Here is a 23,793-nt window from a genome sequence, read left to right on the forward strand (position 1 = left end):
AGGCTCAGTTCTGTCCCTTACCATGTGTGACATTGAGCAAGTCTTTTAATAGTGCTGAGCTTCAACTTCCTCACTGGTAAAGTGAGGGCAAGAGCCCTAGCCTCTCGAGTTGTCATAAGGCTGATGTGAAAGTTGTTTATAAAGAAACACATGCCCGTTAAAGGTGCTTGAGAAACATGTCTCCCTTTTGGAATGATTTTATGGCATTATCTTTTACCAAAGCAATGTCCCAGTGGCCTTCCCGAAACTTGTCTCTTTTCAGATGCAGTTACACATATATGAGAACACTTTGCTTAATAAAGATGCAAGTTTGCAGAAGGTTGGTATGGTCCCTGCCCATGAAGTCCCATGGGGTTTGCTAGCTCTCCCCAAATCATAAAGGAGATGGTCATTTATGTAACTTCACCCCTATTAGAGTACCTGATTCTAATATTCTATCACAGGACTTTCCTCTATAATACTTCACAAAAATGTTCTTCTGAACAAAGAATACAGACTTTGTCATCTGGGATAAGTTTTAACATATCCTAAGTTTGGGTGGTATCCATCCATGTATGTAATATTCGTGTGCCAATTACCAGTTACTGGCTAGATATGGTGATGTAGTCTTTTTTTAAGTTTATTTATTTAGAGAGAGGGAGAGTGTGTGTGTGCATGTGCAGGAGGGGCAGAGAGAGGGAGGGAGAGAAAAAACCAAGCAGGCTCTGTGCTGTCAGCAGAGAGTCCAATGTGGGGCTCAAAATCATGAACCATGAGATCATGACCTGAGCTAAAGTTGGAAGCCTAACCAACTGAGCCACCCTCGTGCCCCAGTGATGTAGTTTTAATTCATAATAACGTAAATGAGTGTGCAGTCATTTAGGGAACAAGAAGAATATATTCCCCAGTTATTTCTACCTAGTTAGATTGATTTGATTGATTGATAGGTAGATAGACATGATTTTCTTTATCATTGTATCCTTAATCATGACCTATGTATTAACAAAAGATGCTGGCTACAGAGATGCTGGTTATGGTAGCTTTAAGAGACATAGGAAGGACACAATCTAAGTAATAAACTTCCAAGATGGAGGAAGTGAATAAAGAGCAGTATTTCCTTTTCGTTTCTCTGTTACAAAGTTTCAAAGGAATCCTTTATGAATTGTGGACATTGATGAAGATACTGAATATTGTACTAAATTTCTGTCTTCATTGTGAGTGTTCTTTGTCTCCATAGAGTGCATTGTTGTAGTGGCTTCTCACTTCCTCTGTAACTCTGGTCTTTCTACCACTTTGCATTTCTGCCCAACATTCATAAGGTATTGATTGAGCACTTCCCATTTGCCAGGCACTATGTTAATCATGAGGTAAAATTATAGGTCAGACAGTGACTGTACCTTCTGGTCTTAGAGTACAAAACTATGATTAACAGATATCATTTGAACTGGATAAAATTGGATGCCTTAATAATTCATTAGTCATTTGCAGGTACACTGATTTTTTTCCTGTTATGATAGTAAATATAATTTTGACTTGAGCTTAAGAATTACCTTTTAGAGTTTGATTCCACGGAACCAGGCAAATATAGAACATAACGGCACCAGTTAGGTATAGCTGCCTTGCTGTCCCATACTTTTTTTTATGTGGTTTTAATCATAAACATAGACTGGTTCAGCTTTCAAATAAGATTGGTAGAAGGTCTCATCATCATTGAGCATTTACAATTTTTCTGTGGCTCAGATTGAGAATCTAAATATGATTTGGTAGACTCATACATGTATTTGGTATTCTCTCTTCTGCTTTTCAGAAGGATTTAAGTATAGAAGAACTTAAGTCAACCATCATAGAATATGGAAACATTATAGAGGTATACCATAATAATCTCACAGTTTGCAAGGTGGGGTTGTTTAAATGTAAATCCTCCATTAGAGTAACACGTACAGCCTAATGTTGTATGTGATTCCAGAATTTACGAGGGGATAAAAACAAACTGGCTCATGAATTACAGCACTTGCAACAGGAACTTATCTTGTAAGTAGAGCAACTTCTCACCAGCCTTCTCTCTCTCATGTGCCTCCACCCTGCATTATTGGTCTGCTGAGCTATGTACAATTCTTTGTGCCACATTCATGATATTTTTCTCTCCTTTTCTGCAATAGATCTCCTTCTCAGTTTTCCATGACCCATGCTTTTTTCTTACTTTGAGATTAAGCAATCCTTTTTTTTTTTTTTTTAAATTTTTTTTTTCAACGTTTATTTATTTTTGGGACAGAGAGAGACAGAGCATGAATTGGGGAGGGGCAGAGAGAGAGGGAGACACAGAATCGGAAACAGGCTCCAGGCTCTGAGCCATCAGCCCAGAGCCTGACGCGGGGCTCGAACTCACGGACCGCGAGATCGTGACCTGGCTGAAGTCGGACGCTTAACCGACTGCGCCACCCAGGCGCCCCTAAGCAATCCTTTTGAATGCATGCACGGCATGCTGTTCTTACCTTTTTATTAACATACATCATCCTATAATTGTTTTTAAGTATGCACACTATGCTATCCAGGAGTCTACAGGAGCCACACAGATATCAAAAGTGAGCAAAATATTTGGGAGAAGTGCACACATTTAGAAGAGTGACAACTGAGAAAAGTGTATTACCCAGATGAAGGCCAGCGAATCAAGAATATATGGGCCCAGTGTAGCTGCATCTTTTGATTTTTAAAAGAAAAGCCAGAAATCTAGATTTTCTCATTTTTAACTATTGGCTCTAGTTCTTAAAAAAAAGAGAGAAAAAAAAAGCATGGCCTACTTGTTTACAACCGCCTAGAGTCATTAGTCTGTGCTGGTCCTGGAGGACAGAGAATATTATTTCTCTCTATTACTAAGTACCTTATACAATCCTTGGCACACATGAGGGCTTACTGGAGTGATAAACCCCATTTTGGTGACTTATAACATAGTCACATCTAACTGGACTGGATTATTATTTTCATTTTTCAAGAAATGGGATCCAGCTGAATGTTAGTGAAGAGTGTAATAGTATCATCTCTGAAGAAGAAAAATCTTTACATTGTGAACTCACTCTTGCTCAATCTGCAGAGGTAGGTAATTATCATCAAATGCAAAACTTCATAAAATAAGACCATATGCAATAGTTTACTTCAGGTGAAGGTCCAAGCTTGCTGAAGAGCACCTGTGATATTTTGAGGAAATCTGTTGAATGTTTTTAGAATCCAAACCTAAAGTCTCTTAGCGTGAAAAAAAAATGGACCTTTTTCACGTTATGACTGAAAATCATAGTGAGGTTAAGGCTAAGATTGAAGAAGCATGTGTTCAGTGAATCCAGACTTTAGAAATCTGTATAGTCTTGATATTTTTTTAGGAGAAAGTACCTGTGCCGATACCCGGGCCTGGGGTCCTGAAGATAACCATAGAGATCCATGAACTATCTTTAGGTATTTCCCTAACCCCCCGAAATAAATGTATCTGACAAAAATAAAGATGCTTAGAAAAATCATGAAATTTCTTTGCTCTAAAATCAAATTGTAGCATCCCAATGTAATGGCACTGATTATTACATTCTGAACAGAAATTAGCATTTTTATGTTTTTGGTTAATTTAAAAATGCAAATGAATTATTACTTTAAAAAATTTCTGTTAGGAAGACCCAGTTTTTTCAGCATGGGAGGAAATTATCAAAAGCCTTCTTGGGGATGAAATGTTGGAGATCCACCCCCCAAAGACTATATTTTTACTCCTTTGTACTTTCCAGTCCGTGCTAGGAAATGCTTTGTTAGCAAATTGCTTTCTTTTCACCACTTTGATGGGCTTTCCATGTCTGTGGACGATGGATATGTCAGAATGTCCTCCTCCTGACAGCTGTGACATGACCTTGAAAGAAGAGGAAAAATGTCTTCAGGGCAAATGCTGTTTGAATTTCTCGTGCCAAGGATCCGGGGGCAACATATGCTGCCTTCATCTAAAGCTGTCTCCGGCAGCCTTGGACATTCTTCTGAGGGCTGTGCTTTCCTGACATTCTGTTTCAAATACTCATCATCTTACTGTGTTTTTGAAACCGGGCCAGACTGCCAGACTGAATGAAATGGTGGCAAATCTGCCACAGCAGTCCTCTGAGATGATAATGATGTCAAGATGCCAGCCTGTAAAGTTCTATACTTCTAGGGGTTAAGCAGCTGGCAAAGTTCTGGCTCTGAGGTTTATCGTTCTAATGGCTTAGGAAGTGTAGAAATAAGAGCTCTTGAAATGTTTTCCAATAGGCAACAAGAAGGAAGTTAAATGTGGTGTGGTCGTGTATCAAAAATACGATAGGAGACGGATGCTTTGGGAGAACCATAAGAATTATCCTTTGGAAAACATCATCTGAGAGTGACTTTTATGAAAGGAGGAGACAAAAGAAACTAGTTTTTTTGCGGTGGTGGTTATTGAACACCCTCCCCATAGTTTTTTTTTTTTTCTTGTGTATTTCTTTACCTTCCCTATTTTCTTAAATTAGAGCCATAGTGGTTTATATTATCCACATGTAAATGTTATCTATTGAATAAATGTTTTTCCTTAAGAATGAATAAATGTTAAGTTGACGCCATCCTAGAAAGAAAATGTAAGCTGTTGTTCGGTAACGTAGGAGGATTTTATAAAACAACTAGCACTCTTTGGTGGGGACAGTTATATTGACCCATGAATATCATTTGCATAAAAAATAATGTTCTTTATTAGAATGACAGAGTTGTGGACACTTTAATAATTGTTTCAGGACAATGAAGTTGAGTGGCAGTGCAGTTTCACCAGTTTGTCATCTCTGGATATGTTGATGGACCAAGAAATGCTATTACTGAGAAAATTTGAACAAAAGGGAGTGGAATTCACAGCTGTCCTTCAAAAGCTGGTATTGTGTAACATGTACTGTGGTGATTCACTGGCTACGAACATTTGCAGATAGCTGATCTACAGTATGTTTGTGGAGTACAGGCATATCTGTGTTTTGCTGAGATTCAAATTAATCCTACTATGAAAAGAGATTTTTCTTAAACCTTCCTGAAGATGATCTTCCAGTTCTGGCTCAATCAGGACAAATAGGTTGATCATTCGTTATAAATTGTTCGAACTTATTTTTCCTACAGGCTAATCATTAGTATCAGAGGACTGAAGACATAGTATCTAGTGAACAGTTTCTTTCTGGCTAATAGTAGTACCTCTTATTCCATTTTGATTTTTGGCTAGAAATGAGATGGTTAGAGGAAGAAAACATCTTACCTTCACGTTGGTATTTCTAGACCCTTTCATAGTACCTAGCGTATGGTAGGTAGTATTTAAAGAGTGGAAAAAGAAATCCATGAAAATGCTTGTTTCCTACTATTTGAGACAGGAATAAAAGTGTGCATGTTTTGTCTAAAAAATGATTCTATCTGTATATATTCAGTATATATGCAGCACCTGACAAGAGTTAGCATTTACACATGGCAATATCCCGGGATAAAGGAAAGTCATGGGTGGCATTAAATGAGAAAGAACTGTGTATGGTGTCTTAATTATCTATACAGGACCTTTGGTCTAAATTACTTCTTATGTAATAGCATATGCCTTTCACCTGAATTCCCAGTTGAATATGTGGAATTCTTTCAGCACAAAGAAGTTTCTGAAGTTGAAACCCTCATGGATAGCTCTCTACAGTGGGTAACTGGTCCAGAATTTACTGTGAAAAAAAAGTGGGAGAAGAAACTTACTGTAAGTGTTTTATGTGTTTGTGATTTTCCTATTTTTTCTTCTGCTTTATTAAACCAGGTAATATTATATGCAGTATCATTTCTAAGACTTTATGTAATTTTCTTCTATCTCGGGCTGTTGGTGTGTATGGAGTGAATGTCTGGGGATGTGTGTGAGTATGTGCATGTGGGTGAAAGTAAGAGTATGAGGGTGAGGATAAGTGTGTGTAAGGGTGAAGGTAAGTGTGTCTAAGAGTGAGAATAAGTGTGTGTGAACATGAGGGTAGCATAAGTGTGTGAGAGCATGAGGTAAGTGTGTGAGAGCGTGAAGGTAAGTGTGAAAATAAGTATGTGTGAGAGTAGGGAAAAGTATGAGAGAGCATGAAGATGTGTGTGTGAGGATAAGTGTGCATGAACATGAGGGGAAAAATGAGAGTGAGGATGTGTGATATGTATTAAAGAGACAGGATAAAATAATTGAATGGAAAAAGTATTTTATTTGAATCTTGTGAGAACTGCTAGTCTAAGCTTGAATTTTTCTTTGACTTATTAAAATTGCTTAAATTTGATGGAATAATTATTGTGCAAAGGAATGTTATTCCTGAGATTCTGATAGTTTCATTATACCAGAAATTAGCAGAACATTGGAAAAATGAGAACTTAGGTAACTATTTCCTGTTTGGTTATAAAGGAAGCATAAAAGAAGAAATCTCCTTATCTTTTATCTTATTATCTCTACTTCTTGGCTGCCAGACAACTTTCTAACATCCATAAGTTTCCTAAGTTAAGCCCAAGCAAGAAGTGAACTCTGAAGACTCTGAAATACTAATTTCAACCTCCTTGACAAACCTTTTTTTGTTTTAATTGCTTTTGAGTATGCTAATGAACAAATACTGATTTCATTGCATTTCCTTGCCCCATTCTATTCTAAAGCAGTTGTGATGATTGATGAAATGGTTAGGGACCGCTTATATTAGAAAGCTCAATTTTAGTCACATAATAGGCACGCAATATGTACTTGTTAAATTGAGATAATGGGTCCAAAAAATAATCTTTGGACAGTTGAGACTTGGTATCTGTTCAGTTAGAAGTTTAGTGTCTAATAACCATGAATACTATTGAGATGGGAATGGCCTGTCATTTGTTTATATTTAACACTGGAATAGTGGAGTTTTGTTTTGTGATTTTTCTTGTAGGAAGTCAAATATAAAATGGAAGAGAAACTAAATCTTTGCATATTAACGCTGAACACCTTGGGAAGCCAGAAAAAATCTCTTGATAAAGAATCTGTCAAATTAATAAAGATTTTGAAGAGATTCAGGCTGGAATATTTTTATTTCAGAAAAGAATTTCTTTCCAGGTGATGGTCATTTATCTGCAAGAAACCCATGCTTTGTATAATGACACGTTTGGGATTGTACCATGACATTCGGTTTACTTTTTTCAAGTTGTATGCATTGATTTCAGATGATCTCACTCTTTCAAGGAAGGCATTTTGTCTGATAATTTTGAATTATGAAGTAGCATGAAATTGACATAAATATATGCAACTTATATATTGCAATAAATTGCAAATAGTGAACCTTAAAATTTGTGGAAACCTATTGTATAAGGAGTTATTTTCCCTAAAGAAGAAAATTGGAATTATAGAATATAGAACTCTCTTAATCAGAAAGGACTTCAGAGATCATTTAGTAAAACCTTATAATTTTACACAGGACTGAAGCATAAGGATTTAAAGTGAATTGATCAAGACCTTAGGGTTATTAATGGGAAATCTACAAAGAAATCTATTATTAATGGAAGAATTTGAGTCTGTTGACTCCTGTCCCATCTGGCTTCATTTTCTGCCTCAGTATACAATGTATTTATTGCACTGGGCACTAGTCAATTATATTTCAAGTAAGAGAAGTCAGAGAATAGAGGTCTCTAAATGTAAAATAATTTACTATCTTACTCTCACCTTAATTCTTAATTCACCAAATTCTTGAAATTTGTGCCCTCTGTAAGTCACATACTAAACAAGGACAGCCAGTAACATCTTTTGTTGACCACTATTTATATATCTGCTAGTACCACACTAAGAATCCCCTTAAGAAATGCTTTTTTGGTGAGTGAATGAACATGGGTGTGTAGTGAATTTGAATAAGATAAAAAAAAAAAATGTAGTTAGAGACCAAAGTTGCTTAAAGAAAGTAGCCAGAAGAAACTGTTTTATTCCCACCCCACCCCAATAAGAAAATTAGATACCAGAAAGAGGTTAATACCAGAAGGAGCTCTCTCAAGAAAATGATCATCTATTCTCCCTAAGAAGCAGGGAGCCCAGACTTCCCCATAGTGGTGTGTGGGTTAAGTGGATATGCAGCTTCCTTACACAGATAACATCTCCACAAAAGGGAGCGTTAAAATTCTTCTTTTTAGCAACAAAGACCTATTTGGAGAGAGTCATTTCTGAATAAGTGAATCTTCTATATTCTATAAGACTCACAAGCAGCCCGACTAAGTAACAATAGGTGAAATTTGTTGAGCGCTTACTGTGTTAGATGTAGTGTTAAGAATTTGACATTCATTTATCTTGAGAGTTTCAGAGATTCATTCAAGGTTGCCCAAGAGGGATTATTAAGTGGCAGCTAGGATCAGACCTAAATGTGTGTAACTTCAAAACCCGTGTTCTTTCAACTATTAATCCCCTACCATCCTCTTGTTAAAATTGGATGAAATATTCATTAAAAATATTCTGGGAACCTGGTATTGAGCAGGTTAAGCCCAACTGGTTAAACCCCTGCCTTCTGGATATAATTTTAAATAGACAAAACCATTTAGTGGCTACACAAAAAAATGATTTGGCTATAAGTTTTAAATGAGTAAGCTTTATCTATGAGTAGGGAGTATTTTGTGGGGATGAAAGTAAGAATTCTATGTTTAGAAATATTTATTAAAGATAAACTCTCAGGGGCTGTTTTCTGGGAAGGAGAAGGCTTTCATTCTGTTGTAAAATAAATAGGCTGAAGTACTGAGGAATGGAAAGAATTGAATGAGTCAAGGAGAGGCAATGAAAGGAAAAACTGCTCTTGAAGGTCTCAGGGAGTGTAAAGTATGTCATTTGTGCAACACCCAATTGCCAACTCCTTGTCAGTTATTTTTCTAAATGCTAGAAAATTAACTAAGAAACCTCTGCATCCATGAAACTAGTATTTTTAAGGTATTCAAAGAGTGAACAAATAAACGTGTAACTATATACTATAATACCAGGCAATGGTGGTAAGTGATATAAAGAAAATTAAGAGAATAAGAAGACCAGGAATGATAGGGCAGGAGGACCAAATTTTAGAAGGAAGGGCCAGTAAAGCCTTGTCTGTGATTGGTAAATTTAGTAGATAGCTGAACAAAGTGAGAGTATGAGCTAAGAGATGATCTGGGAAGGGTTTTAGTCAGAGGAATTAGCTAGTGCAAAGGCCCTGAGGTTTTAATGAGCTTGCATGTTTGAGCCACTGAGTTAGAAACTATTTCAATAGTGTAGGTGAAGGAGTGTAACATGAGCAAGGAGATAAGAAATGGTTGGATTCAAACTTTATTTTGAGGATGGGTCAGATCTTACATGCTAGTGAATTTGATGTGGGAATACAAAAAAGAGTCATCCTTGACTTACAGCATTGTTGTTGGTTTTTTGTGTTTTTTTTTTCCTGAAAACTAGGTAAATGGGGTTCTCTTTGGATAGTGAAGTTTCAGGGAGAATCAGATGACAGGACTAGAAATCAAGATTTAGCATTAGGACATGTTAGCAAGGAGATACTGAATTTAAAAACACACTCAAAGCTGATACTATATATCTTAACATAATGCAAGTCACTACGGAAGAAACATCTTCAAAGATTTAAAATCTCTTGAATATCTTTAATAGCTAGTACTGTCTAATTCTTTAAAAGCTATTTTTAAGACTTAATCACAAAGTGCATTATAGGTGCAAATATATGTAATATATATGATTAAAGTTGTAATTAAATATGGATTTCTGTTGGTCCTTACAATCCTTTTGCTTTCCCTTGGAAGATAATGGACAGTCTTGAGAGCTTAGACTATTACAAAAGAGAAAAGTTGGTAAAACTGATGTCTTAAAAAGAAGAAGAAAAGGAAGAGGAAGAAGAGGAAGAGGAAGAGGTAATGTCAGCAAGAAGGTCAAATAGGAAGCCCTGGGCCTTCCTTCCCTCATGGGATATACTGATTCAACAGTGATACATGAACAAATTAACTTTTTTGAGAAATTCAGAAACTATTTGGGAGGCTCTGCACCTGGGTGGATGTGAAACCAGCCACATCAACGCTGGTAGAAAAATTCTAGATACCCTGTCAGTGTCATTCCTGCTCCAGGTATAGGACCATGTGATCAGAAGGAATCCCCCAGCATCCGGCTTCTCCCTGGGAAGAAAAGAATCAGACTGTGTGTCCGCATTCCAACATTTCTGAGGACTTGCCAAGATAGTGGCTTTTGACTCAACTGTCTCAAAGTGCAGATGGAACTGGGCATACTGTAGACACTTAGGGGACACTAAGAACAGTGATGGCAGGTGGAACTAGCACACAAGTACTCATCATAGTCCCCTAGCTCAGAACAAAGAAAACAGATGAAAAACCCCAGAGCTTAGCTTCTCCCTAGGGAAGGAAAGAATAGGATCACTTTTCTGAGGGGTGTCTAAAAGACTGGCTTCTGTCACACCCATCTTAGAGCAATGTTACTATCATACTCTAGACACTTAGGCTCCAATAAGGATGATAATGGTGATTTGAATTAGCATGAAGACTTGCAAGCCCCCAGAACTCTGCCCAAACTGATCGATAAAGGTTTTCTCCTGTATATATAAGTCCAGGCTATGGAGACTGGGAGAAGTGGTTGTTTTTTCTGAAGTGCAGATACTGACACAGAGTCAGAAGAAATGAAGAAGCAAAATCTCCAAAAACTGTCACTAATTGAATCAGAGAAATGATTTACCTCAAAGAGAATTCAAAATAACTGTCATAAAGATGTTCAATGAGATCAGGTAAAGGTAAATATATATAGAGAGAAATATAGAATACTGTAATATTATAGCAGTGATAAGCAAATCACTTAATTATAAGATAAAAGTTTAAAAATTGTAAGTATATAAAATGATAAAAATATGTTAAAGTACACAATAAAAATTTGTAAGTTGCGTCAATAACAAAGGGGGGGAGGGGAGATGTAAAAGTATAGTTTTTGTATGTGATTGAAGTTAAATTGTTGTCAGCTTAAAATACTGTTACATTTTATGTAAGCCCCATGGTAACCACAAAGAAAATATCTGTAGAAGATACACAAAAGAAAAAGGAGTCAAGAACTATTAATCAAAAAAAAAAGAAAGAAAGAAAGAAAGAAAGAAACATGAAGACAAGGGAGGAAAAAGGAACAAAAGAACTGCAACACACAAAACAATGAAAAATGGTCACGGTAAAAAGGGGTCATAAAGGTTCCTCTTTATCAACAATTACTTTAAGTGTACATAAACTTTCCAATCAAAAGACATAGACTGGCTGAATAGATTAAAAAACAAGATCCAACTATATGCTGTCTGCGAGACTCACTTCAGATGTAAGGACACACATAGACTGAAAGTGAAGGGTGCAAAAAGATACTCCAGGCAAATACTGGCCAAAGGAGAGTCAGAGTGGCTATACTTATATCAGAGAAAAAAGACTTTAAGTCAAAAATTGTCACAAGAGACAAAGGGAGGGCAGTATACGGTGATAAAAAGGATCAGTTCACTAGGAAGATATTACAATTAAAAATACATATGCATTCAGTATCAGAGCATGTAAACATATAAACCATATATTGACAGAATGGAAGGAATAAATAGCAATATAATAGGAGACTTAAATACACCACTTTCAATAATGGATAGAACATCGAGGCAGAAGATCAATAAGGAAACAACATACTTGAATATTATAGACTAAATGGACCTAACAGACACTTACAGAACATTCTACCCTATAGCTACAGAATATACATGCTTCTCAAGGGCACATGGAACTTTCTGCAGGATCACATGTTAAGTCACAAAACAAGTTTTATCAAATTTAAGAAGATGGAAATTATACTATCTTTTACAACCACAGTGGAATAGAACCGGAAATCATAGCAGAGGAAAACTGGCAAATTCACAAATATTTAGAAATTAGCACACTGCTGAAAAACCACAAAGAAGAAATTACAAGGGAAATTAGAAAATATCTTGAGACAAACAAAATTGAGCACAACATATCAAAATATATAGTATGCAGAAAAAGCAGTACTAAAAGAGAAGTGAATGGTGACAAATGTGCCTACATTAAAAAGAAGGAAGATCTCAAGTTAACAACCTAACTTTGTAGCTCAAGAAACCAGAAGAAGAAGAACTAAGATCAAAATTAGAACAAGGAAGGAAATAATAAAGATCAGAGCATAAATAAATGAAACAGAGAATAGAAAAACTCTTTAAATAAAAATCAATAAAACTGAGTTGGCTTTTAAAAAATTTTTTTTTTTTTTAAATTTTTTTTTTCAACGTTTATTTATTTTTGGGACAGAGAGAGACAGAGCATGAACAGGGGAGGGGCAGAGAGAGAGGGAGACACAGAATCGGAAGCAGGCTCCAGGCTCTGAGCCATCAGCCCAGAGCCCGACGCGGGGCTCGAACTCACGGACCGCGAGATCGTGACCTGGCTGAAGTCGGACGCTTAACCGACTGCGCCACCCAGGCGCCCCTAAAAATTTTAATTTTTAAAATCTCTTCAATTTATTTCAACTCTAGCAGAATATACTGTTATTAGTTTCAAGTGTACAATATGGTGGTTCAACAATTCTATCCATTACTCAGTGCTCACCATGATACATGTATTCTTATGCCCTTCACCTATTTCACCCATCCCCCACCCACCTCTAGTAACCATCAGTTCTCTATATTTAAAAGACTTGTTTTTTTTGTGTGTGTTTGTCTTTTTTTCCCCCTTTATTCATTTATTTTGTTTCATAAATTCCACATGAATGAAATCATGGTATTTTTCTTTCTCTGACAGATCTAGGTCCATCCATGCTATTACAAATGGCAAGATTTTATTCTTGTTTTATGGCTGAGTAATATTCTAGTGTGTGCGTGTGTGTGTGTGTGTGTGTGTGTGTGTCTATATATATATCACACCTTGTTTATCCTTTCATCAATCAGTGGACACTTAGGTTACTTCCATAATTTGGCTATTGCAAATGATGTTGCAATAAACAAGAGTGCATATATCTTTTTGAATTAGCGTTTTTGTATTCTTTGGGTAAATACCCAGTAATGGAATTACTGGGTCATATGGTAATTATCTTTTTAATGTTTTGGAGAACCTCCATACCGTTTTCCACAGTGTACGCTCACCAACAATAGTGCACAGCATTCTTTTTAGCTCACATCCTTGCCAACACTTCTTGTTTCTTGTATTTTTAATTTTGGCCATTCTGACAGGTATGAGGTGGTATCTCATTGTGGTTTTGATTTGCATTTTTCTGATGGTGAGTGATGCTGAGCATTTTTCATGTTTCATTGGCCATCTATGTGTCTTTGGAGCAATGTCTGTTCATGTCTTCTGCCCATTTTTTAATTGGATTATTTGTTTTGGGCTGTTGAGTTGCAGAAGTTCTTTATATATTTTGGATACTAACCCTTTATTGGATGTCATTTGCAGATATTTTCTCCTATTCCATAGTTTGCCTTTTAGCTTTGTTGATTGTTTCCTTGGCTCTGCTGTAGGTTTTTATTTTGATGTACTCCCAATAATTTATTTTTGCTTTTACTTCCCTTGCCTCAGGAGACAAATCTAGAAAAATGTTGCTACAGCTGATGTCAGAGAAATTATTGCCTGTGCTCTCTTCTAGGATTGTTATGGCTTCAGGTCTTACATTTAGGTCTCTAATCCATTTTGAGTTTAGTTTTGTTTGTGGTATATGAAAGTGGTCTGGTTTCATTCTTTTGCGTGTAACTGTCCAATTTTCCCCAACACCATTTGTTGAAAACAGTGTGTGTCCCACTGCATATCCTTATCTCCCTTGTCATAGGTTAATTAACCATATAAGCATGAGTTTATTTCTGGGCTGTCTGTTCTGTTATGTTGATGTGTCTATTTTTGTGCTGGTACCATACAGTTTTCACTACTATGGATTTGAGTACATTTTGAAATCTGGGATTGTGATAGTACTAATTTTGTTCTTTTTTCAAGATTACTTTGGCAATTTGGGGTCTTCGTGGTTTCATACAAATTTTAGGATTATATGTTCTAGCTCTGTGAAAAATGCTGTTGGTATTTTGATAGAGATTGTATTAAATCTGTAGATTGCTTTGGGTAATATGGACATTTTAACAATATTTGTTCTCCCAATCCATGAGCGTGGGCTATCTTTCCATTTGTTTGTGTTGTCCTTCAGTTTCTTTCATCAGTGTTTTATAGTTGTCAGTGTATAGTTCTTTCACCTCCTTGGTATGTTTATTCCTAGATATTTTATTATTTTTGGTGTGCAATTATAAATGGGATTGTTGTATTCATTTCCCTTTCTGCTACTTCATTATTAGTGTACAGAGACACAAAATTTCTGTGTATTGATTTTATATCTTGCAACTTTACTGAATTCATTTACTAGTTCTAATAGTTTTTTGGTAGAGTCTCTAGGGTTTTTTATATATAGTGTCATATCATCTGCAAACAGTGTAAGTTTTATTACCAATTTGGATGCCTTTTATTTCTTGTTTGATTGCTATGGTTAGGACTTCAAGTACAATGTTGAGTAGTAGTGGTGAGAGTGGACATCCTTGACTTGTTCCTGATCTTAGGTTGAAAGCTCCGTTTTTCTTAATTGAGTGTGATGTTAACTGTTGCTTTTTCATATATGGCCTTTATTGTGTTGAGGTATGTTCCCCTCTAAACCTTCTTTGTTGGGGGTTTGTATCATGAATGAATGTTGTACTTTGTCAAATTCTTTTTCTGTATCTATTGAAATGGTCATGTGGTTTTTATCTTTTGTCAATGTTACATGTCATGTTGATTGATTTGTGAATGTTTAATTATCTTTGCATCCCAGGAATAAATCTCAGTCATGGTGAATGATTTTTTTAATGTACTGTTGGCTTTGGTTTGCTAGTATTTTGTGGATGATTTTTGTGTATATGGTTATTAGAAATATTGGCCTGTAGTTTTTTCTTTTTTCTTTTCTTTTCTCTTTTTTTTTTTTGTGTCTATATCTGATTTTGGTATCAGGGTAATCTTGGCCACATAGAATGAGTTTGGAAGCTTTCATTTCTCTTCTATTTTTTGAAAGGTTTGAGAAGAATAGGCATTAACTCTTCCTTAAATATTTCGTAGAATTCACCTGTGAAACCCACTGGTCCTGGACTTCTTTGTTGGGAGTTTTTAAAAAATTACAGATTCAATCACATTGCTGGTGACTGGTCTGTTTGAATTTTCTGTTTCCTTCTGATTCAGTTTTGGGAGGTTATATATTTCTAGGAATTTATCCATTTCTTCTAAGTCGTCCAATTTGTTGGCATATAATTTTTCATAATATTCTCTTTTAAGCTTTTATATTTCTGTGGTGGTGTTTATTTCTCCTCTTTCTTATTTTGAGTTCTCTCTTTCTCTCTTGAGTCTGGCTAAAGGTTTATAAATTTTGTTGATCCTTCCAAAAAACCAGTTTTTGGTTTTATTGATATGTCCTATTGTTTCTCTGTTTCTATTTCATTTCCTTTTCCTCTTATTATTATTCCCTTCTCCTGGTTTTGGAATTTGTTCTTCTTTTTCTAGCTCCTTTAGATGTATGGCTAGGTTGTTTGAGATTTTTCTTGCTTCTTGTGGTAGGTCTGTATTGCTATAAAGTTTACTTTTAGAAGAGATTTTACTACATCCCAAACATTGTTGTACCATTAGTTTCTGCTTTCATTTGTCTCCATGTAATTTTTGAATTCCTCTTTGATTTCTTGGCTGACCCATTCATTGTTTAGTAGCATGTTATTTAACTTCCATGTATTTGAGTTCTTTGGAAATTTTTTCTTGTGGTTGATTTCTAGTTTCATGGTACTGTGGTTGGAAAAGATGCATAGTATGACTTCAATTATTTTGAATTTGTTGAGACTTATTTTGTGGCCTAATATGTGATCTGTTCTATGTGTACTTGAAAAGGATGTGTATTTTACTGTTTTAGAATAGACTGTTCTGAATATATCTGTTAGATCTATCTAGTCCAATGTGTCATTCAAAAACACTCTTTTCTTGTTGATTTTCTGTTTGGATGATCTATCCTTGCATGTAAGTGGGATGTTAAAGTCTCTTACTATTATTGTATTGCTATTGATTATTAACTTTATGTAATTAGGTTCTTTTTGTATTTGGATGTTTCCATGTTAGGTGCATAAATATTTATAATTGTTAAGTCTTCTTTTTGCATTGTTCCCTTTAAGATTATATACTGTCTTTCTTTGTCTCTTCTTACAATCTTTGTTTTAAAGTCTCTTTTTGTCTGATTTAAGTATTGCTCCTCTGGTTTTCTTTTACTTCCATTTACATGATAAATGCTCTTCCATCTATTCACTTTCAATCTGCATGTGTCTTTAGGTCTGAAATGAGTGTCTTGTAGGCAGCATATAGATAGGTCTTGTTTTTTTATCCACTCCATCTCCTTACATCTTTTGATTGGAGCTTTTAGTCCATTTACATCCAAAGTAATTACTGATCATTATATATTTATTGCCATTTTGTTATTTGTTTTATCACTGTTTTATAGTTTTCTATTCCTTTCTCCTGTCATGGTTTGCTGGTTTTCTTTGTGATATACTTGGATTTCTTTTCATTTTTTTTTTTTGCATATCTATTACCAGCTTTTGATTTGTGGTTCCCATTAAGTTTTTCTATATTATATTTTTGATATAGCAGTCTATAGTATTTTGATGGTTGTTTAAGTTTGAACTCATTCTAAAAGCACTAAATTTTTACTCCTCTCCCTCCGCAATTTAGGTATATGGTGTCATACTTTACATCTCTTACTTTGTGAATCCCTTGGCTGATTTTTATAGATACACTTAACTGTAGTGATTTAGTGCATCTTACTTTTCTCATTCCTACTTATAGTCATTCTTTTCCACTCAAAGAGTCCCCTTTAACATTTCTTGTAAGGCTTGTTTAGTGGTAAATTTCTTTAAATTTTTTTTTCTCTGAAAACCTCATCTTTCCTATTCTGAGTGATAGCTTTGCTAGATAGAGCATTCTTGGTTGCAGATTTTTTCTTTGAACACTTTGAATATATCATTCTACTCTTTTCTGGCCTGCAAAGTGACTGCTCAAACATCAGTGGATAGCCTTATGGGGACTCCCTTGAATGCAACTGTTTGCTTTCCTCATGCTGTTTTAAAAATGCTCTTAATTGCTACATTTTGATCTTAATTACTCTGTGTCTTGGTGTGGCCCTGCTTAGGTCAATTTTGTTCGGGACTTTCCTCATTGCCTCATTGATCTGAATTTGTGTTTCCTTCCCCAGATTCAGGTAGTTTTCAGGGATTATTTATTCAAATGTATTTTATGCCCCCTTTGCTCTCTTTTCCTTCTGGGATCCTTATGATGTGAATGTTATTATGCTTCATCAGGTCATTGAGTTCTATTACTCTATTTTCATTTATTATTTTTTTCTTTCTCATGTTCAGCTAGATTGCTTTCTACTATTCTGTCCTCCAGATCACTGATCTGTTCTGCTTCTTTTAATGTATTTTTTTTTCTACATAATGCAGCTGATTTATCTTTTTTTTAATATGAAATTTATTGTCAAGTTGGTTTCCATACAACACCCAATGCTCATCCCAACAGGTGTCCTCCTCAATACCCATCACCCACCCTCCCCTCCCTCCCACCCCCCATCAACCCTCAGTTTGTTCTCAGTCTTTAAGAGTCTCTTATGTTTTGACTCCCTCCCTCCCTAACCTCTTTTTTTTTCTTCCCTTCGCCCATGGTCTTCTGTTAAGTTTCTCAGGATCCACATAAGAATGAAAACATATGGTATCTGTCCTTCTCTGTATGATTTATTTCACTTAGCATCACACTCTCCAGTTCCATCCACATTGCTACAAAAGGCCGTATTTCATTGTTTTTAATTGCCATGTAGTATTCCATTATGTATATAAACCACAATTTCTTTATCCATTCATCAGTTGATGGACATTTAGGCTCTTGTTGAAAGTGCTGCTATTAACATTAGGTTACAAGTGCCCCTATGCATCAGCAGTCCTGTACCCACTGGGTAAATTCCTAGGTCATAGGGTAGATCTATTTTTAATTTTTTGAGGAACTTCCACATGTTTTCCAGAGTGGCTGCACCAGTTTGCATTCCCACCAGCAGTGCAAAAGAGATCCTCTTTCTCCACATCCTCACCAACATTGGCTGTTGCGTGAGTTGTTCATGTTAGCCATTCTGACTGGTGTGAGGTGGTATCTCAATGTGGTTTTGATTTGTATTTCCTGGATGATGAGTGATGTCGAGCATCTTCTCATGTACCATCTGTTGGCCTGACACATCTTTAGAGAAGTGTCTATTCATGTTTTCTGCCCATTTCTTCACTGGATTATTTGTTTTTTGGGTGTAGAGTTTGGTGAGCTCTTTATAGATTTTGGATACTAGCCCTTTGTCCGATATGTCATTTGCAAATATCTTTTCCCATTCCGTTGGTTGCCTTTTAGTTTTGTTGATTGTTTCCTATGCAGTGAAGAAGCTTTTTATCTTGATGAGGTCCCAATAGTTCATTTTTGCTTTTAATTCCCTTGCCATTGGGGATGTGTCAAGTAAGAAATGGCTGCAGCTGAGGTCAGAGAGGTTTTTTCCTGCTTTCTCCTCTAGGGTTTTGATGGTTTCCTGTCTCACATTCGGGTCCTTTATCCATTTTGAGTTTATTTTTGTGAATGATGTAAGAAAGTTGTCTAGTTTCATCCTTCTGCATGTTGCTGTCCAGTTCTCCCAGCACCATTTGTTAAAGAGACTGTCTTTTTTCTATTGGATATTATTTCCTGCTCTATCAAAGATGAGTTGGCCATACTTTTGTGGGTCTACTTCTGGGGTTTCTATTCTATTCCATTGGTCTATGTGTCTGTTTTTGTGCCAATACCATGCTGTCTTGATGATTACAGCTTTGTAGTAGAGGCTAACGTCTGGGATTGTGATGCCTCCTGCTTTGGTGGTCATCTTCAAGATTACTTTGGCTATTTGGGGTCTTTTGTGGTTCCATACAAATTTTATGATTGCTTTTTCTAGCTTTGAGAAGAATGCTGGTGCAATTTTGATTGGGATTGCATTGAATGTGTAGATAGCTTTGGGTAGTATTGACATTTTAACAATATTTATTTTTCCAATCCATGAGCAAGGAATGTCTTTCCATTTCTTTAAATCTTCTTCAATTACCTTCATAAGCTTTCTGTAGTTTTCAGCATACAGATCCTTTACATCTTTGGTTAGATTGATTCCTAGGTATTTTATGCTTCTTGGTGCAATTGTGAATGGGATCAGTTTCTTTATTTGTCTTTCTGTGGCTTCATTGTTAGTGTATAAGAATGCAACTGATTTCTGTACATTGATTTTGTATCCTGTGACTTTGCTGAATTCATGTATCAGTTCTAGCAGACTTTTGGTGGAGTCTATCAGGTTTTCCATGTATAATATCATGTCATCTGCAAAAAGTGAAAGCTTGACTTCATCTTTGCCAGTTTTGATGCCTTTGATTTCCTTTTGTTGTCTGATTGCTGATGCTAGGACTTCCAACACTATGTTAAACAACAGCAGTGAGAGTGGACATCCCTGTTGTGTTCCTGATCTCAGGGGAAAGCTCTCTCCTCGGGGGCTCTGCCTTGCCGGGCGGGCTGCCCCTCCACCACCCCGGCTCCCTCCCACCAGTTCATGTAGTGCGTACCGCCTCTCCGCCCTTCCTACCCTCTTCCGTGGGCCTCTTGTCTATGCTTGGCTCCAGATAGTCCATTCTGCTAGTCTTCTGGTGGTTATCGGGATAAATTAGGCAGATGTGGGTGGAATCTAAGCGATCAGCAGGACGAGGTGAGCCCAGCATCATCCTATGCTGCCATCTTCTCCCCTTCTCTACCTAATGTGTTTTAAATTTCAGTTATTGAGCTGTTTATCTCTGATTGGTTCTATTTTATGTTTTCTATCTCTTTGTTGAGTGTCTCACTGAAATCCTCCAATCTTTTCTCAAGTCCATTGAGTACCATTATTACCATTATTTTAAATTCTCTAACAGACATATTATCTCTGTTTTGTTTAGGTCTTTTGCTGTCATTTTGACTTGTTCTTTCATTTGGGACATAATCCTCTGTCTCTCTCTCTCTCTCTTTTTTCTTTTCTTTCTTTTTTTTTTTTTTTTTTTTTTTTTGTCTAATTCTCTGTGTCTCTTTCTATATGTTAGGAAAGTCAGCAATGTCTCTGCTCTTGAAAGTAGTGGCCTTATGAAGAAGACATCCTGTGGAGCTCTGCAGTGCCATGTCCCCTGTTTACCAGAACCTGATCCTTCAGGAGTGTCTCCTATGTGTGTTGCATGTACACTGGTAATACGGCTGAGCAACATTTGCCTTCAATCCAGTCATCTGCAATGGCTCTCCTTGCCTGTTGTGGTCATAGTTTGGTATTTGTGTTGTTAATGGGCCAGTCTGGGACCACCCGGGCTGGATTTGTCCCAGACCAGGACTTTGCCAGACCTGTAGTAGCACCAAACTTCAAGGTTCTCTACCTTTGGTGTCCAATGAGAAGCTGTCATTGGTGGGTAAGGACTGCAGTCAGAGCAGTTCTTGGAGAACTCTTCCAAAGATCCCTGCCCCTCCAGCACCTGCTCTGAGATAAGTGAATAACTCTCCCTCCCATATACCCCGGATATATTTCAAACTGCTGCTTCTATGCTGTATCGTGGTGGAACTATTAGGCCCCTCTGGTTTTCAAAGCCCAATGTTATGGGAATTCATCTTCCCACTGTGGCTCCCCCATGCCTGAAATGCTTGGTGTGGGGTCTCCTTCTCTCCCCTCTCTGTGCCAGTGGCATCCTTCCTTCCAACAGACAGTCCCATGAGTCATTTTGGCTCCTGACCATGTCTCTGCCCTTCCTACCCTCTTCATTGTGGCCTCTTTTCTACATTTAGCTGTGGAAAGTCTATTCTTTCAGTGTTTGGGTCACTTTGTCTTATTTACACTGATGTGTGTGTTATCTGGGCATATCTGTGGGATTAGGTGAGCCTAGGATCCTCCTCTTCTCCCATATTTCCTGAAAGTCTGAGTCGTGTTTTTTTACTTTTTTATTTAAAAAAAATTTTTTTTAACGTTTATTCATTTTTGAGAGACAGAGACAGAGCATGAACAGGGAAGGGGCAGAGAGAGGGGGAGACACAGAATCCGAAGCAGGCTCCAGGCTCTGAGCCATCAGCCCAGAGCCTGATGCGGGGCTCAAACTCACGGACCGCGAGATCATGACCTGAGCCAAAGTTGGATGCCCAACCAACTGAGCCACCCAGGCACCCCCGAGTTGTGTTTTTTGAAGATATAATTGACAAACCTATAGCTAGACTAAGAAAAAGAGTAGATTAAAATAAAATCAGAAACAAAAGAGGAGATATTACAACTGATGCTACAGTGTGGGGGCGGGTGGAAGGATCATAAAAGACCATTATGAGCAAGCAGTCATACACCAATAATTGGATAAGCTTGAAGAAATGGATGTTTAGGAACATATAACCTAGCAAGCCTGAGTCAGTAAGAAAAAGATAATCTGAACAGAGCAAAAAATGCTAAGGAGATTGAAGCAGTATTCAAAACCCAACAAAGATCAGGACCAGGTGGTGTCTTTTGAAACTTTCAAAAAATCATACAGGAGAAACCACTTCCCCATTCTTTTAGTGAGGTCAATTTTTTGCTGACACCAAAACCAAAGATACTACAAGCAAAGAAAACTACAGGTCAATATTCCTGATGAGTATAGGTGCAACAAAATACTAGCAATCAACTTCAATAAGGTATCAAAAACAATAATACACGATGACCATGTAAGATTTATCCCTGGGATGTAAGGATGGTTCAACATACACAAATAAATTAATGTGATATACTCCATTAACAGAATGAAAGATATATATCACATGGTCATCTGAAATGATGAAGAAAAAGATTTGGCAAGATCTAACTTTTTCATGATAAAAATATTCAAAATACTAGAAATAGAAATGACTCAGCTTAATAAAGGCCATAAATGAAAAGCACACAGCGAATACCATACTCGAAAGACTAAAAGCTTTTTCTCTAAGATCAGAACCAAGGCAAGCATGTCCACTCTCACCACTACTAAGAAAAATACTCCTAGAAGTCCTTAGCCAGAACAATTAAGCAAGAAAAAGAAACAAAAGGCATCCACATTGGAAAGGAAGCAGTAAAATCATCTGTATTTGCAGACATGATCTTATACATAGGGCACCTTTGGCTCAGTTGGCTCAGTCAGTTGAGGGTCTGACCTTCAGCTTAGGTCATGATCTCGCGGTTCATGAGTTTGAGCCCTGTGTCAGGCTCTGCACTAATAGTGCAGAGTCTGCTTTGAATCTCTGTCTCCCTTTCTCTCAGCCTCTCTCTCAAAAATAAATACAGCAAAGTTCCAGCATACATACAAAATTAACATATAAAAATCAGATGCATTTCTATACACTAACAATGAACTATCTAAAAAGGAAGTTGGAAAAACAATCTCATTTAAAACAGTATCCAAAGAATAAAATAGCAATGAATTTAATAAGGAGGTGAAACTATAAAACATTGCTGAAAGAAATTAAAGAAGGTACAAATAAGTGAAGACATCTGTATTCATAGATTAGAAGACTTAATAATGTCAAAAGGTCCATATTACCCAAAGTGATATACAGATTCAGTGCAATACCAATCAAAATCCTAATCGTATTTTCTACAGTAATAGAAAAAATAATTCTGATGTTCATATGGAACCACAAAGGATCTTGAATAGCCAAAACAATCTTGAGAAAGAAACATAAAGCTGGAGGTATCACACTTTCTTATTTTAAGATATCTATTTCAAAGCTATGGTAATTCAAAAAGTATGGTACTAGCCTAAAGAGAGTAGAACAGAATAGAGTGCCCAGAAATAATATGGCCATGTGTAAATGGCCAAGTCATCTTTGACTAGGGTGTCAACAATACACAGTGGAGAAAGGATAGTCCTTTCAACAAATGGTGTTGGGAAAACTGGATATTCACATGCAAAAAGAATGAAGGTGAACCTTGCTACATACCACATACAAAAATCAACTCAATATGGATTAAAGACTTAAATATATGACCTAAAACTGTAAAACTCCTAGAATAAAACTTGGGGGAAAATCTTCATGACACTGGCCTTGGCTATGACATCAAAAGCAGAAGCAAGGCAAGTAAAGCTAGATAAGTGGATCTACATCAGACTAAACAGCTTCTGAACAACAAAGGAATTAACAGAGAAAAGGTAACCTATGAATGAAAGAAAATTTTTGTAAACCATATATCTGATAAGGGTATTCAAGATACATGAAGAACTACTACAACTCAGTAACAACAACAAAATAACCCAATTTAAAAATAGCAAAGGACTTGAATAGACATTTTTCCAAAGAAGACCTACAGTTGACCAAAAGGTATATGAGAAGGTGATCAACATCACTCGTCATCAGGGAAATGCAAATAAAACCCACAATGAGTCTTTCACAATGATGAATGAATCATACCTGTTAGGGAAGGCTATTATTAAAAACCAAAAAACACAAAAAGATACCAAATGTAGGCAAAGATGTAGAGCATTAAAACTCTGTACACTATTGGTAGAAATGTAAAAGAGGGCAACTGCTATGGAAAACAGTATGGAGTTTCCTCAAAAAATTAAAAATAGAACTACCAAATGATCCAGCATTCCCACTTCTGGGTATATGTTCAAAAGAATTCAAAGCAAAATCTTGAAGATATATTTACATACCCATGTTTATTGCAGCATTATTCATGATAATCAAGATGTAGAAACAACCTAA

The 23,793-nt window shown here is 36.5% G+C and overlaps 1 protein-coding gene across 1 annotated transcript in view; it reads left to right on the forward strand.

Annotated features, from left to right (window-relative positions):
• The window catches only part of IRAG2 (inositol 1,4,5-triphosphate receptor associated 2), a 129,323-nt gene that overhangs the window by 52,025 nt on the left and 53,505 nt on the right, over positions 1–23,793 (forward strand). Inside the window, exons 10-16 of the mRNA XM_047066829.1 lie at positions 263–319; positions 1,787–1,846; positions 1,946–2,010; positions 2,970–3,069; positions 4,740–4,871; positions 5,609–5,710; positions 6,885–7,048. Coding sequence (XP_046922785.1) covers positions 263–319; positions 1,787–1,846; positions 1,946–2,010; positions 2,970–3,069; positions 4,740–4,871; positions 5,609–5,710; positions 6,885–7,048 — 680 coding nt within the window. The remainder of the gene's footprint in view (positions 1–262; positions 320–1,786; positions 1,847–1,945; positions 2,011–2,969; positions 3,070–4,739; positions 4,872–5,608; positions 5,711–6,884; positions 7,049–23,793) is intronic.

This window comes from Lynx rufus, unplaced genomic scaffold, assembly GCF_022079265.1.
Source record: "Lynx rufus isolate CCGP_SWC_20201006 ecotype Redwood Valley unplaced genomic scaffold, mLynRuf1.p SCAF_7, whole genome shotgun sequence".
In the NCBI taxonomy this organism is placed as follows: domain Eukaryota; kingdom Metazoa; phylum Chordata; class Mammalia; order Carnivora; family Felidae; genus Lynx; species Lynx rufus.